Below are 17,883 nucleotides of genomic sequence, written 5' to 3' on the forward strand. Positions count from 1 at the left end.
AAGAGCTGCAAAGATAGATGGCTTACCAATGTTAAATCGAGTGTGCCTTCACATTTTGTGTTTTTATTTTCAGAGCATTGGTTTGTTCGCACGATCTACCAGCGATGTAATATTTCCATTCGGTAGTATTGCCAAAGCAAACAAAATCTATTTAAAAAAAATATTTAACTAACATTTGTTTCATTTCTAGCTAACGATAACTCAGGGCGCTTTGGTACAACAAAGCAGAAACGTGCTCAAAAAAAGTTCGTATCATTTCGAACTAACTTTTTGGAGTCGTGGTTGTGGCAAAACTTGACCATCGGTCCGCAAGGAACCGCGCTGTTGCAGGAAACTGTACCGGACTCGACCACCGCCTGGCATCTTACTGGGTTTTCCATTGACCCCGTGCTCGGACTTGGAATTTTAAAACGCCCAATCGAGTTTACGACCACCCAACCATTCTACATCGTGGACAATCTGCCGTACTCTATCAAGCGCGGTGAGGTAGTGGTTTTAAAGTTCATCGTATTCAACAACTACGCCTCAACGTTTACAGCCAACGTGACACTGTACAATGTGGGCAATCAGACTGAGCTTATTGGCCGCTCAGTAAAGGGTAGGTAGGTTCGCCTTTTATTTGGGAACGTATGCTATCCGTAATATCCTTTTTCATTCACAGATACCAGCTACAGCAAAACTATCAACGCCTTTGCTAAAGCCGGAACGCCAGTGTCGTTTTTGGTGAAACCCAGGAAACTTGGTGAGATGTTGGTACGGGTGCAGGCATCCATCGACCAAGCAACGGACACAATCGAGCGTGTTATTCGGGTAGAACCGGAGAGTTTGACGCAGCAGAAGATGGTGTCCCGGTTCTTCTCCCACGACCTGTACCTGAATAAGACGTACGCGATGGTACATACTGAGGACAAAAAGGCTGATACTGGTTCGAAGCGGATAAAATTTTCTCTTACTCGTATGTAAAAACCAATACCTCTCAATGAAAAAGATGTCTTCGAGGGACTAATGAGTATCGTCTTCTTGCAGCAAATCTGCTTGCGCCGGTTGCCGCAAATCTGGAGAATCTGCTAAGCGTACCGAGTGGCTGCGGGGAGCAGCAAATGGTGCGCTTTGTGCCCAACCTTGTCGTACTCGATTACCTCACCGCGGTTGGCTCGAAAGACACTCGACTGATCAATAAAGCAACCCAATTGTTGCGGCAGGGCTACCAGAATCAACTGAGGTACCGTCAGCGCGACGGCTCGTATGGCGTTTGGAGCCACAGCGGTGGAAGTGTGTTCCTTACTGCCTTCGTCGGGAAATCGCTGCAGGCAGCGTCGAAGTACATATCCGAGATTGACGCTAGCAAGGTGACGAACGCGTACGACTGGCTCGCTTCGAAGCAGCACAGCTCCGGACGGTTCGACGAGATCGGACAAGTCATCCACAAGGACATGCAGGGTGGTTTACGCAATGGCATAGCACTAACGGCGTTTGTGCTGAGTGCGTTCCTGGAGCATCCAGAGACTGCGAGTAAGCACACCAAGGTGATCGAAAAGGGCATCCAGTATTTAACGAGCAACTTACAGGCCACGAAGGATGCATACGACTTGTCCATAGCGACGTACGCGCTGACGCTCCAAGGCCACAGCACGAAGAACGCATTTCTGGAAAAACTCATCGGGTTGTCTACGATCCGAAAAAATGGTACAGAGATGTTCTGGGAGCGCAAGTCAGGCAGCATCGAGACCACCGCATACGCACTGCTGTCACTCGTGCAGACGGAAAGGTACATCGAGGGAACGCAAATCATGCGGTGGTTGGTGCAGCAGCGCTACGTCACCGGTAGTTTCCCACGCACGCAAGACACCTTCGTCGGGCTCAGAGCGCTGACGCGTTTGGCGCAAAAAATATCCCCCTCAAGAAATGACTACTCGGTTCAGCTACGGTTCGCAAACAACAATCGTGAGTTCCGTATCTCGAGTCAAGATCTCGTCCGGATGATCCACGAGGAAACTGTAGACGACATCACCGGGATTGCGGTTTCCGTGTCGGGAATGGGCTTTGGTCTGCTTGAACTTACCTACGCGTACAGCGTAGATCGTCGTAACCTCTCGAACCAGTTTACTCTGGACCTTGAGAAAACGTTGTCCAACTCCGGATACAAGCTAGATCTACGCGTGTGTGCCAGCTATATTCCCAGGCTCTCGGACACCCTCTCCAATATGGCGTTGGTGGAGGTAAATTTTCCGAGCGGTTACGTTGTGGAACGGAGTCCTATTACAAATGCATCCAAACTGAATCCAATCCGGGTAGGTGGTCATCTAAACCATTTCAGATATAGATCCCTCTACTTGCTGGTTTCTTTTCAATTAGAATATCGAGACGCGTTTCGGAGGAACGTCCGTTGTGGTGTACTATGACAACATGGGAACAGAGAAAAACTGCTTCACCGTAACCGCCACCAGGCGGGCAAAGGTTGCACTTAAACGCCCTGCTTACGTACTCGTGTATGATTACTACGAAATAGGTAAGAAAAAATACTGTACATGGTAAGGAAGTAGTAGTGTAAAACGACATGTTGTTTTGTTCCAGATTTGCAAGCGATAAAGGTGTACGAAGTAGACAGTCAAAGCATCTGTGACATCTGCGAGGGGGATGATTGTCCAGAAACATGTTCTTAATTGAAAGAGGTTTAGTACAATGTCAGACCTCATGTAAAAAACAAACTTGAAGAATAAATCAAACAAAATGTGTGTATATGTTTAATTTTTCCAAAATCAAATGTCTACACTAACATCCGAACATACAAGCTGTGACGGTGTAGTAGGATTTTTACCTTTGTAAATATAAATAAATGTAACAACAAGCGAATCATGATGTAAGCTCAATCTTCCTAAAAGAGCACCGACGAGCTCTGCCTCAAATGACACTAATGACTCAATCCGACAATCTATCGCGCGTGTAGAAAGTCCACGTCACCTGCCACTTGCAGCAGCGAATGTTTTCGCCATAAACAAATCCCACATTTCTCAAACAAACGACAAAAGCTTTCGCATAACTCGCACAACAATCTGTTCCGGATGACCAAAGATCTAAGGAGAGAGCACATCATTTATCTTATGCTGTCATGATTCCGGCGCTCTTGCAGTCGTCGGTATCGGTTATCCGAGCGTTGGCGTCGGGCGGAAAGCTCCGGCGTTGACAAGCAGTACAGTTTATTCCGACGATCATACGGCCGTGATCTCCGAAAACAACAATTTATAGCTGACGTAATCCCCGACAGCGATCCCGAAAAACCAATACAACCCGGGCGTGCTGTCAATCATGGCGGGCGCCGAAGAGGGTTCGTGGACGCCGGGAAACGCTGGCAGACTTCTTCGACTCCGGAAGGCCGAGAATGGCAGTCGCAAAATTTATAGCACACCAAACTTCCCAGCGTCTAACGCGCTGAAAGCCATCAACACGGTTTTCCGACGAAACATTGGGGCTGGAGTGTAAGCCACCGGCGGAAAGTAAAAGTTACATAAAACGTCATTTATCTAATTCACTTATCAATTTACTGACTGCTACATTCCAGCTGTTTGGCAGTCTGTTCGATCTCTCCGAGCACATCGGGTCGGGTGATGCTGCTACCGTTTCGTCGGAGCAATTCTTTCACATCGAAAGGTCGAAGGATCCGCCATTCCTCTCGCCCGCCCGCGCGCTCAACCGCCCGTCGGTTTGTGGCCCGCCCTTTTACCCTTTGACCCGCCAGCCGATGCTGCGACCCATCAATCAACAGCCGCAAATAACAATACTAACAACCATGGGGTTGGGTGTGCAAGTGAGGTAGTGCTGGGTATAGCACATACTCCGAGCACTCGTTGTCGTCGTCGTCGTCGTCGGCCGCACTGCCCTCGGTGTGGAGCATACGGAGCGAGAGGTTGTTCTTGATTGATTGATAACACATAAAAGCAAGCAAATGGTGAAGTGTGGCCCGGCCGCACACATCATCGCATATGTCGGTCGTGCGGGAGCAGCACCACACACATCAACGAACTGGCAGGCGGAGGACTTTGACGAACAGCACATAGACGGAGGTATAGCGATAGAAAATACGAAACTCTACTGATCTGACGCAGGTTCTAACAAGCGAATAATCACTATGCGTTTGAACAGACGAATGGCCATATTTTAAAATCTCATGGGATTTATTTTAGAGCCAATTTTTATAATTTTGCAATTTGAGACATTTTTACAGCACATACTCTTGGCCCAAAACAAAATTGTCTAATAAACCTACCAAACATTATGCATGCATCAATCACAGGAACTACATGCAATAGTCAATCCAAAATGTGCCAAAACAGCACCGAAAAATCACATCAAAATAGATCCAGCGATAGTCAACAATTCGGTCCATAAAATAACTTAAACCTAAAATATAAACCTTTTCATAAATCCTAAAAGTTTCCATCATTGAAGTGGAGAGCTGTTCTAGCATATCATCGTAACAACAACACAAAGTTAAGGAACCATAAAGCATTCATGGAATAAAATCTTCCAAGTATACGAATAACAAATACAAATTGACAATTAATACCAAACAAACATTGACGGAATTTGTAAAGTGAAATCAGTTTTAGTTGCAATATTTTCATATTTACATGCACTGATTACCAACTGATAGCCAACAGGAGGACATAAAATTTCTTAATAATTGATGGCAGCAATTTGGTTTTTACCATAAAACCTATGCTTTGTTCTCACTGTGCCTCCTGGTAACTTAGTATGTTAGTGAAACGCCATTCTGAGCCTCTTTCAATATATCGACGGTTTGTACATTCCCCTTCCCCGGTTCTGCCTGTAATGAGGTAGCAGGCCTGAAACTGATGTTTTCTGACGGAGGCATTAAAACAGAATAATATGATGTGGTTCTGGTTACCTTGCAACCGCCTTTAGTAGATGTTTTTTTTTCCTGCAGCGGTAGATCGCTTACGAAAGCTAAATCGAATGGAGCCCTCGCAATATTGGTTAACTACAGGACGGACGGGGCTGATGTTGATCGGAAGGTGTCGACGTACGCGTAAGAGTGCGCTCGGTTGTGGGTTTGAGGTCGGTCGGTTCCCTGTGAAGTGGTATCCGGCGCAGCCATGGATAATGGCTGCGATGCCACGCACGGGGGAGAAACCCGTGAAGGCGACGGGCTTGGGTGATGATGTTATTCGCTACTTCACCGAGTGCTTGGGATCGAGGAAATTAGATGAACCAGAATACATCGGCTAGGAAATAGCGTGCGCAAAGGCGGTCGGAAGAAAAATCTCTGCCTAAACGAGAGATAAATCAACGGTACCGGAAGTGCCGGCATCACTTACATCATCAAGGTCTTTATTTTATTTTGGATTTTCCTACTCCACTTCGTCTTCTGCGCGGCTTCGTGTGGATTCTACAGAAGCACACTGAAGATGTTCGTGCCGCTTCCGGTTCCAAGCCGTATCGAATACTCCTGACGAAGGATCCACTGATGGTGGATCATTTGGTGTGAGCCGTTGCGGAACGGCGGCTTCAGGCCGGACAAAATTAAGAATGAGTGATTGGGAAATGAAGCCCATTTGTTCTAATGAGCTGTGCGGGGTGGGCGCCGAGATTGACTGTATTGAGTCACGGGATGCTTGCACACTGCGAGGTTCCTGCGAAACGGAATCTTATCATGCACACATTTTTTTTTGCCTGTTTCCCACTCCATCTTCAACGGACGGGATGGAATTGAATCTGGTAAGGCCTCGGTCCTACAATGGTGAGAACAGAATCAATCTAAGGCCCAGTGAAACGTAGTCAGTGAAAAGACTCCCGCCATTTCCTGCCGAAACGTTATGGTGAAGTACAAAAATATCCCCGACACTCAACATGGTGTCCTTCTCCCGTTGGCCGGAAATTTTGTTTATTTTTGAATCTAGCATTTCGTAAGGACATTTCACCAATCTTTCATTCTCACCAATACGTTTATTGCCAGTGATTTCTCTTTCTCGCAATAAAAAAAATCCATCTTGTTATTGATTATTCTGCTTTCGTTTTTATTCGATCAGCCCCTCCGGTGCCACTTCTTGTTGCCTTGCCGGGGTGAATAATGAACATTGGGCACCTAAAGTGACACGCCATCGTTATCCTTGATTGGCAGAATCGGCGGAGATTGTCACAATACCCGCATCGAAATGTATGCGTGTCAGCGTCCTTCGACACCAAGTGGTGTTATCGTTTGTTAGGAGTTAGCGGCAAGATTCTGTGGTGCGTCTTTGCAGAAAATGCGTAAACAAGGTCAATAGGAGGGTATCTTGTGACGAAATTTAAATGTTTTATTTAAAAAGACGAGGTTTACAAAAGGTTCCATAGTGGTAACAATGTTTGGACAAACATTCCAGCACAAAAGAGTTAAAATTAGGTGAATATGGTTTAGGAGCACAGTAAAACATAGTTTAAAGCACTATCAAACAGTATGTTGTACGTATTATAGATATTAATGAGGAGAATTACTAGAATACAAAGTTCACCAGTTTATTCAGACCAAGGAAGTTGATTATTATTTGAAATATATTTAGTACAGTGCTAAAACAAGTATAGAAACTAAGTCACGTACGGTGGAGACAAATTGGTTTGAAGGAAACAATTATAATAAATCACTTTCCATCCACCCCAGAGGAGTTTTATTTTCCCATCGTTAGGATGATAATCCGCGACCACTTTTCCAGAGGCGCTTAATTAATTTGCTAACTATTCTACGCGCATGTGCATCGTTTGAATAAATCCACCCATCAGCGATACCATCTGGTATTGAAATAGTAAAAAAAAACCGGGGAGAATTGTAAAACAAGCAGAACAGTCGCAAAATGGAAAACATGCGGTGACGATCAGATAGATATATTGAATCGTTTGGAACGACGAACTGCAAGTGCTCATAAAAGAATGAAAAAGCTGGCAAGAGAGGGAGGATTTGGGTTGGAGGGTTACAAAAACAGATAGATACGAACATGATGACGATCGGCGAATCAATCGACGAATTTCCACCATCGTTCTACCAAGCGGCCAATTAACGTCAATAAGCAGCTTGCAGCGTTTCAATAAATATTCGATGCATTACATCAATCATCATCGATCGGAAAGCTTTCCTTTTCGGCATCCGAACGCAGGGAGGAGAAAAAACACTCCACAGTTCCCTGAAGAATGGTTTTGGCTTTCGTTTTTCCCTGCTTTCCAGCCACGGATCCATCCAATTTAGACGGATAGTCATCCGGAGGGGGTGTTTTTTGTGCTATGTCATCCATCGCGAGACGAGTTTGCCGATTCGTCGAAAACCAAAGCGCAGCTCGAACGAGTGTTCCGCACACGATACAATATTTGCACAGTTGATTGCAATCGGTTCCGGCGCAACGGATAGGCAGTTGGAAAGTGGGCGCAGCGTGGCGAGGAAACCGAGGCAAACGCATCGGAAACCGTGGGCAAATATGCAATCTTTTCCTCGTTCGAACGTGCAATATAAATCATTGCGGGAACGAGTTATTGCACGGGATGGTCATAACATTTCTCCCTTCACATAGAGACGACACACGAGGGGGTGGACAAAAACAAAGCAAAAAACTACATCCAATCGATAGAAAGGATGGAAATATGACACTACACGCCACGAAACTGTGAGTCGATGGAAAGTATCCAAAACGGTGCCATCGTAAATCGAACATTTTTCCCGAAGGTGGAAGGGGGGGAGAGGGAGGATTCCATCGTGTTCTAAAACTGAAACATCGCCACCGGTACGAGAAATGGTTGCGCTCGTCGATCGAAGCTCGACGGCAAAGCCCGGGAAAAATAGATGAGAGCCGGAAAAGTACAATAAATAATTGATATTTTAATTACCTCGCAATCCATCAGACCACGGTAGGTGAAGAGCAGGGCGGCGCAGAACGCCGCGAACGTGAGCAGGTTGCGGGGGTCGCTGAGTGTCGTGACGAGCGGGATCGAGCCCATCTGCCAGTCGTGGCTGAGGGTGGAGGGACACAGCAGCAGCCACCAGTTAAACGCGGCCAGATAGCAGAAGGTGAGCAGGCTGTCGAAGTGGGCGAAAACGGAGAGATTAGCATCGTACATCGGAAACGGGCGACAGCCGACGACTTGGGGACCTTACCGGACGTACAGGTTCGGATGGAAGGCGGTCGGGTTGTCCTGCTGGGAAAACTTGGGCAGTGAGCCCTGCAGCAGCGCTAGCCGCACGGCCAACAGGACGCCCATCGAAAGCAGCACTCGGGACACGCGCCGCCCGAACTGGTGTGTCTCCTCGCTCCAGCGCATCTCGAGGATGGCGCGCTTCAGGGCCGGCCAGTTCCGGTAGGTGTCGTAGGCGACGTTCAGCAGAAACACGGTGATGCCCGTCTCCTTGGCCAGCATGCTCAAGCCACCGAGCACGATGCTGAGCCAGAGCGAGTTCATGTCCGGCTCATGGCAGCGTCTGCAAGAAACCAAAGCATTGTTACGTAGTAAAACTTGCCACTCGTCACTTGTGATGGACACACACAACCATTAGCATCATTATTTAATGAAGCAAAGTGTCACGGCAACATCGGAGAAGTGTTTAAAATGTTAAACCATAAATGTAAACAACAGTGAAAATGAACAACACTGTGATATAATGTGTATCTACACTCTGTCCAGCTTCATTTTCACGATTTTCAGTGAAAATATTGATAAACTAGCTTGACGCCCCGGCGTTGCTCGGTGAAGAAAAGGTTGAGAAAAGATTTATGGGTTTACTCTTTACTTGAAAGTTTGAATTAATTTATTAGTTAAAATAACGGCATATTTAAATGTATGAAATTTCATGAATTTCCCCGTGTATAAACCTTAGGGTAGCTATGTTGGATACACCTTGACATTTGTTTACATGCTTGTTTTGTTTGTGTTAGTAAAACTGAGTTTAAATTGTAAAATATAGATAATTTAATCAAAAATAGTGATCAAACAAACCTTCAACAACATCTGCAGTACTTAAACTTAATGTGTGAAAAGTTTCAGAAGTGACGGTTCAGTATTGGTCGAGTTTTTAGTGTACATCGAACTCCATACATAAAAAAAAGCTAAAATATGTAGTAGATTAGCTCGTTTTCGAGATTGTTTTAGTTAAAAACTGCCTAATTTGCTATAATCAATACATAAATTGATGGCGTATCAAAAATAATACGATAAAACGTTGGAAGTGCCCTTTAATGATTGTCCAGCTGCTATAAGACAACATAAAAACAAATGGATTTACACGGCATTGTCCGAAACTGATGTGGAGGCAAAATAAATTTTAGAGTTTGATAATTGTAAATATCAAACAGTTTAATCATCTGAATAGTTCAATTTAGCATATATGGATTGGAGTTAACTAGCAAAGATGGTTCAAAGGTTGACCAACGTGTCAGAATGCGCTGTACTAGCTCGACTGGCGTTGCATACCATCTTCCTTTTAATAAGTACAGATAATTTTATATCCCCAATGCATTGTGACCCAACTTAGGACTGAACAATAGAATAAATTCACGTTTGTTTGCTGCCCTGGTATACATAAGTTGTTCGAATAAAAGTTTTTTTTTTCAAAATTGCTTAATAAATGGTAGCACACGTATTTTTAATACATAAATACAATCTCTGCTAGTCATCTCAGATAATATAATGACCAGGTCGAGAATGACATTTTAATAACAGCAGCATACGTTATGCATGAATGTCACTCAAGGCTTTTATTGGAAAATTAATTTTATTCTTCCCTCAGACCTCGTCAGTAGTCATTCAAACTATTTGTACCAACTCAAATAAATGTTTGAATGAGCAAAAATAATATTTGCAATATTGTATATGAATCAGGCATCATTATTCTAGCGCAACTCACTTATCAGCTTTTTGGCAATGTTCACCAATGTAATAAATGATCAATGAAAATGAATTATATCGATTCCCAGCTTAGCCCAATTGCTTTGATCAACTTCAAGTAGTTTCTTGTCAGAGTTTTTGTCCCAGTATCGACCTATGGTTCATTTTTGCTTAGTTTTTGTAAGGACGTTTGATTAAAATTTGAAAGATCCTTGCTCAAAAAACGTCCAACTAATGTCATGTACTTCTTTTTCATCGATTAAAGGAAAGTCTAGGCAACTTTTTTGAAAGTAATGTTTAAAATACTTTTGTTTTAAATGCAAACATGTAATTTATGAAATGTTTTTGCAGTTTTACCAGCCCCTATAGGGATGTTGCAAAATAATTAAGATCGACCTGAATGTATCGACAAGATGGACAGATTTTCTTTCGTATTCCAACATTTCTCACTCAAAATGACACAATTTATGCTTTAACCGGCTCCATTCCTAGGTTTTCTTCATTAAAATCACGATTATCACGAGTATATCATCAGTGGTTTTTATTTCATCAAATGCGCTACTGGTCTTATAGCATCTGGGCAATCATTGAATGGACTTTTACGGTTTTATCTTATTAGTATTGGTAAGCTATGATAAACAATCAATTTCTGTATTTGTTTATGAAAATTTGGCAGGTTTTTACCAAAAAGTGATCGAGGGCGAGCTAATTTATTAATATTCTCATTGAAAGTCGTGAAAATCCAGGTGATCTTACAGAAAATGGATAGATTGTATAGTGGGTAGCCTTGTTGTTATAGTCAACCCTCGAGTAACGGAAGCCTCTAATGACAAATTTGAACAAATTTGTGAACATGAACCGAATACAAAAAAAAATTAAAATCAGGTATGATCAGGTGTTCGATTAAGTGACACGTATTGTATATTCGAAATGAGACCACAAATTAAATAATGACATCATTGTTCATCGCGTCCTATTAAGAGATACAACATCCAACAACGTTCGAATAAAAACTCTCGTTTGTAATTGTTGAGTGATTGTCCTACTAATTATAACTCTTTACGTCTGTATTAGTACTGAATTGTTAATGATCCATTACAGTGCCTTACTGAAGAGCGGTTTAATGATTTGTTACGGATGCATGGTTTTAATGGCAATTATTTAATTAACTGGAATATTTTTTCCAACTCCATTTCGTTGGTATGATGCACTAATGATGATGAGGGAAACTCTTAAAATGATCTGCAAAATAGTCATTCATTTTACGATGGTGGAATACAAAGATTATGCATCTGCATCTGTTCATTGTTCCATAACAAAAAAAAGCCGGGGGTCGAATAATGGAAGTAAACCCTTAAGTAAAGCCACAGCAAAAATTAAACTAACGAGACGGCAGGACTTTGCGAGCTGGGGCAACTTGTAATCCGCGAAAAAGCGGCTTTCGTTGCCCGAAACACCGCTCCCTAAAGTCTCCCCCCCCCCCTCCCCCACGAGGCCAGGGGGTTTTTGTCTTTCGTTTCGTTCGCTTTGCAATGAGTTTTCCCCCCATATTTTTGTTGTTGCCTGGCCCCAACCCCAGGTCGGGTCGGGTTGAAGTTAGTGCATTGTCATTTCTTTGGCAAGTAGCTCTCATTCGCGTCGCGCTGCATTTGCCAACAAGACGACAGGGAAACCGTTCCATCGACACAAGCTTTCACCATGGTGAAGCGAATCGTGGACAAAGGACATGGAGGTTGGGGGTTTGAAAATTCAGTGCTGAAAAATTTCACCCCCACGAGCTGAGTGGCTTCCCCCGAGAATGATGGAGGGCAACAATGTGCAGAAAACAAGAAAAACTGAAACGAAGCCAGTAATGCAAACTTGTGTTGCCCACCCTCGCCCCCCTGATGCACCATTTCCCATCTGCCATCTTCTACATTTAATGTTTCGGTGTGCTGGGGGTTCAGAACTGTCAGCGTCAAAGAAACTGCAGTTCGATGCAACTTTTCACCGACGCGCGCACTTCTCCTTTCATTTTCTTAAAACACTCCACTCCGTGCTTGGGTGCACCATGCAATCAACTTGTACTTGCCTAATACTTGTTATACTTTTCTTTCCTCTTTCGATCCGTGCCAGACCATCCATCCAGCTGTTGTAAAAACGAAACCAACTGAACAAACTCGGTCATGCTGTAAAAACCGTGAAACTTCCCTGTTTAAAGAGACAGAACAAAAAAACGCATGAAGAGAAAGATGCACTCCACTCCGGGAAAGCGATTCCTTCTGCTCGGGGGGACCGTTCCAGCGAATGGGGCGGACAGTAAAGGTTTATGTTTGAGCATTAAAAGAAGTCCCACTCCAACCGGAGATGGCAACACAGCTGGTGTTTTGCCAATTGTTTTCCCCCGGGAAGCCCTAGTTTGGGGCCGGGGTTTGTCTTTTGCATGCCGGCTTGACTTGTTTTTCGTGCGCCCGTCAGCACCGAGCAGCCACCGCAAAGTCATCGTTGTTCGTTTTAATTAGAGCGCACGGCTTGGGGAGCGTCTTCGAAAACCGTAAGAAATACGGATTGCCAAAAGGTCAACACCTGCAATCTCGAATGGCGAAATTTCACAAGCCCGGGTTTGTGCGAAAGGGTTGTCGTAAATGAAACCGTAAAAGTATTCCTTTTGCAATAGACCTCCTACCCTTTTTCCGGGCCGAGTTTCGGAGAAGAAATTAAAATGCCGACTTTTCTACCCTCGTGAATAATTCATCCGATGGGCTGAGTGAGTGTGGCTTGACGTTTCTCGTTCCTGCCTCGAAGGCACAGGCTGCGCACACGAAACGAGTTGGTTGAGTGTGCAATTCGTTCGGTCAAACACACTAATTGCTCGAATTATGATGACCTATCAGCAAAAGTTTGCTTCTACGCTAACTCCAGCTACCAAATCCCTCGTGGGCAAACTTCAGGAAATGGTAGCGGTTGAGGCGATGTTAGGAAACTGGGTGGTACACAATTAAAGTGAATGGAAAAATGATTTGGCACTCTAATTCGTTGCTAGAAACGAACTCGAAACGTTTCGTCAGAACGATTTAGATCAAAGAATCGGGATGGGGAAAGGGTCTTTAGGCGATGGAAGGAGGAGCCCAGTTTTTCTTTTCAAAACTGTTCAAGCTTTTATACTGAGCGGAGTGGAAAAAGGACATTTGCAAAATAATGGTAACGATTGAGCAATTATGCTAAATGCGTATGAATTGGTCCTTCCTCGTATTTGTGACTCAAATTAATTTTTCCACACAGAAACGGGAGAAAATTGTGCTGAAAGGTTGATGGGAATGGAAACGTTTTCTAACCTCAGCCTCTATTTGCGCCTTCGTAGCACGTCAACCGATTTCAGGCTGTAGGGTTGATAAAAGGTATGCTTGAAAAGTATTCAGAACTTATTCATATAAACATCTATTTGTTTGGTACATATTGTACTCATTAGCACTAGAATACATTGCTTTGGAAACTTGCCCGAATGCTTTTTAGGGGTAATTTTGACCCCTATTTTTAAAACGGTATAACTTCACTATTTTTGAAGATTTTTCAAATCCATAAACTGTTACTTTTTAGTATATTTGTTGACTATCTTTCGGTTTTTTTTTATAATTTGTGATGTACCACTTCACCATTCCGCTAGCTCGGTGTAAAGCAAAAAAGATCGATGTGAATCGAATTTTCATCCTTTTCAACTTTTATTCTTTCAAAATGTATCATGTAAATTCAGAAAAAACGCTGTACGCTAAAATTTTTATAAATTAGGCTACCTTTGAAAAATAATTTGATAATTTTTAGAAAACAAATAACGTCACAAATTGTTTTTCAAAATGTGGATTTTAACATTTTCTATAGGTTGTCGTAACGACCTCTTGGTCATGCCTGCCCGTTAAGGGCTTACGAGACTTGTTTCCCTGTTGTACGTGGATAGTCAGTCTTCTCATACAGGGGAGGGCCCGGTCTCGGTTGGGATTCGAACTCACGCCGTCGAGGTGGTGAGCCCCGGCGCTCATAAGCCGATTTTCTAACCGGCGCTACCGCTCGGCTGTCGCGGACCCTCAAACATGGCAAACATATGATTTTATTTTTGAAATGTTGCTCAACATACTATCTTTCTAGCGCACACTTTTTTTCTAGATCCTCATCAGCGGTTTTGAACAGATAAGAGCTGAAAAAAACTCAATTTCGACCATTTTTGCTTTACACCGAGCTAGCGGAACGATGATGATGTTAACATTCCATTCAGGGTAGTTTAGGAGTTATGTATTCTCAACTAGCCTCCGTTAGTTCTATTAGCAAAAGGAAAAAAAATCGAAGCAAAAGAATTGAAAATCAATATACAATTTTATAAAGTATATTCACATTTGATATCATCTTTGAGATGAAGATAAGAAACCATCCAAGTAAAATATGAAAATTATAAACCTTTAAGTTTGTTATTTATGTTAATGAATTGAATTTGGTTTTGGTTACAAGAAACATATAAAAGACTTACGAAAAATACCACGTCGAAAACAAACTTTCCAAAATTCTATAAATTCCCAAAGTTTTCTAACGTCATCCAAACATTTGAAATCCACATTTCAAACAACTTAGCGACGATGTGTAATCTTTATGGTGGGAGTTGTTGAAAGTAGTATGACACCCTGTTATTAACTCAAATTTACCAGATTATCTCATCGGTTCTTACATGCATGGTCAGATTAACATTCTGTGGCTTCAGTCAGCAAAAGAAGCGCGATGAAAGAGCATTTTTCGCACTAGATCTAGTGTAGGTTTTTATATTAATCCATCCGAACACCAGCGCTCCCCATGCTCCCTTGAATCCACTTCAAGGGAGAAGATTTTATTTTCTTGGTGGGTTTCCTCTATTTTCCCAACCTTCCCTTCCTTTTCCGCTCCCTGCACGAGCAAGACGTGTGCTAATATAGTGGTAAAAACAAGTTTTTGCTAAAATAAAAATCGCTCAGAAAAACGCTGTCAGCACATCATCGTGGTCTAGTTGTAGGGCAAGTAATGGTCAGCCGGCTTGGAGCATAAATGCCCTAACCTCTTTGCTAGCGGTGTTCCGCAGGAACCGTGGAGTGGCGCGGAGGGTGTGATCGCGTGCCGGATTATGCTCAGCACAGGCAGTAAAACTGGACAAAAACTTGTTTCCACCTCGCACTCGGGGGGATGTGCAAGATGGGAGGGTAACGAAAAGGAAAACCGAGGAATGTAGGAAAGTTTCCCTCGGAGAATCGTTCCGTAAATTGAACGTTTATGATTTCGTTCCTAAGACTGACGGACGTGTTAGGCTTTCGGTTGAGCTCCAGTTCTTGACTTTCGATGGAGTGAAGTTGTGTTATCCCATGACAGCACGAGTTCACGCAGAGCGTTTTCTTCGGAGGTCACCATAACCAAAAACAAAACAAAAAATTGGAAGTCTCACTTCACTACTCCGAGCAACTGCGGGGGCCAGCGGAGTCAGACGCCTTGTCATAAGCTGGAGGCCATCCGGCCCGTACTTACCCGTGGTAGACCAGCAGCGAAATTAGGAAGAATATACACGCCAGCACATCGGCACGTCCCACGATGCCCGTCACCTGCAAGAGCGAAGAGACCGAAACACGGAGATGGTTAGAAACGAAAGCAATCGGAGGTGTGCGAGTGGAGAGCAACGGAAGATGCTAGGGGAGGGTACGGAGGAGGGGGGTTCAGGAGGACCTTGCCCACACCCGAAACAGGGCCCAAAATGTTAAGACATAAAATTTGAGATTTGCTCCGGGCATGATTAGAACATCGTGCGTTCGCTTCAGCACCGGCCGTGATCATAAAACGAAATTGGTTTTGTACAACGCTCTGTCCAGGGGGCGGAAGACAAAGGGCAGAAAGTGAAACAACACCCGGTTGAAACTTTAAGAAAGTCCGAACAAAAGTTTTCTCAAGCCGAGCGGCGTGTGCCCGGTACCATCTTGGAAACAGGTTCCACTAAGCGATTTACAGCGCGAAATAATAACAAAAGCATTTAATTCGAAGAGTCCAAGAAACAATAACAAAATAATATGGTAATAATAAATATAAGAGAAACATAACATTGAGTTTCAAATCCACTAAGCGCATTTCTGAATAATGGAAAATTGTGTACTAGGAGATGTAACAAACGACCTCCAATTTCTCCAGATACGTAACTATTAAAGGATTGTAAATGAATAGATTGTTTGAGATATAAAATCGTTCCATTCAAACGAATTGTTCATTTCTATTATTTTGAATTAAATTTGAATTAATTTGATCATCAATCCTTTTCAAAGTAACGGAAGGGCCTTTTCAAAGTAAACCCAACTGATTCAATTTTCTATCATAATGAAAACCAAACCATTTGAAGGCGAGCTTTCGCTGGAAATCGTAACCGCTTCTCATTTGATCCACTTCATTTGTCCAGTTAAGGCGCATCCCGAAACGTCAATCAAGATCAAAAGCTAGTGGCTTCTGCTATTATGAGAAGGCTGTTTAAGATTGATTGATATGGTTGTTTTATTACTATTATTATTACTATTATTAATATTACACTCACCCCATCGGAAATTTCAGATCGTCGCCACGTTTGATGTTTGATTCAAACGTCAATCTTGAGTATGGCTCCGTTTGAACCGTTTCCTACAATCAATAGGAACCGCCGAGCAAGCAGAATGATTTTGCTGAATGAAAAACACAGACCATCTTTGTCATTCAGTCAATTCAGGGTCCTGTCCCGTTTGATCAAAGAAACCTCCGAAACCTCATTCGCTGTCCCCAGCAGATGGATTCAAAACGGAAACACTTCTGCTTCCGAAGAAGAGCGTAGAAGGTAGCGAGAAAATAATCGATAATAATTCCCCCTTCCGCCCTAACACCGCCACCTAGGTTTGAGACGGTCGACCGCACTGGAAAGCTCATCAGCTGGCGCCTTTATCACTAATGACAACCGATTGACCGATTAATTGCCGATTCTGGCGAGCTCTGGGGATCGTAAAAACCCCCCGAACGATGTTGTAAATCGTCACTAATGCGCCTCGCGTTCCTCGCCGGTCCTGGCCGGCGAAGTTTATGATAATTTAAGCACTCACCCGTCTTCCTCCACCTGGGAATTATCGACCACCATCTTCAGCGTGGCGAGTGGGTGGCGTATTGATTTTCCACCTTCACCACGGAAGAACAAAAAATGGTTTCCGGTTTCTGTCCCACCCGGTCTAGCCATCCATGGCGATGCATCCATCAACTCCCTCTTCCTCAGTAGGTCATCGAGTGGAAAGCTTGGAAAATGCTCGAGAAATGTGTGTGTGTCGTTATCGGTGAGCGGGCTCCTTTATAGCCAGGTTCAACTCTTTCCACCACCACGAGACCACGGACTCGTGGTAGCATAGTGTATGACCGATTAGATTCCGACTAACGATCCGGCGAAGTCGTAATCGTTTCCATTGATTTGACGACGGCCGCCAAGTAGAACGGAAACCCCTAAGTGGACACCGGAAACTGTCCAACCGTAGTTGTTCCGCTGGTTCTAACCGGACTTGGTGGTGCGTGGTGTTTGGAAATCAAGCAAATGCGAAGCGTTTCATCATGTATTGTTTAGTTATCGGCATGCCATGCTGAGAACACATTATATCACAAACATTTTTCATGGTAAATTTTATGATATCGCAGTATGGAAGAAGTTCTTAAAGCTATGAAACTCTTTAGTCCTCATTAGGAATGGGAATAAAAGCAATTTTACTTATTATTTGATCCACCTGCATTGAAATAAACAAGATGTAAAAGTTGATAAAAGTTCACTAAGATCAAGAAAAGCGAATCAGGATAAAATGCAAAATTTTCCATGTACCCGTACGAGCTGGTTTAACTTTTCAATGGCGAGAGTTCATCGAGAAGGGGCAGGTTCACCAAGACGGGTGACCGAGAAAGCGCCGGGCCTCGATTTAGGAGATGGCCGGAACGTGCAGAACGTTGCCCCAGCATCGAAGAACGTGCTGTGGTATTTAACTTGTCAATTTAAGCGATCGATTT

The 17,883-nt window shown here is 43.5% G+C and overlaps 1 protein-coding gene across 1 annotated transcript in view; it reads right to left on the reverse strand.

The window, feature by feature from the left end:
* Positions 1-17,883, reverse strand: part of LOC131267760 (protein O-mannosyl-transferase TMTC1-like) — a 63,796-nt gene that overhangs the window by 18,742 nt on the left and 27,171 nt on the right. Inside the window, exons 4-6 of the mRNA XM_058270716.1 lie at positions 15,370-15,443; positions 8,135-8,455; positions 7,867-8,056 (exon numbers count right to left, since the gene is read on the reverse strand). Of these exons, the coding sequence (XP_058126699.1) occupies positions 7,867-8,056; positions 8,135-8,455; positions 15,370-15,443 (585 nt within the window). The remainder of the gene's footprint in view (positions 1-7,866; positions 8,057-8,134; positions 8,456-15,369; positions 15,444-17,883) is intronic.

Source organism: Anopheles coustani, chromosome 3, assembly GCF_943734705.1.
Source record: "Anopheles coustani chromosome 3, idAnoCousDA_361_x.2, whole genome shotgun sequence".
Lineage (NCBI taxonomy): Eukaryota > Metazoa > Arthropoda > Insecta > Diptera > Culicidae > Anopheles > Anopheles coustani.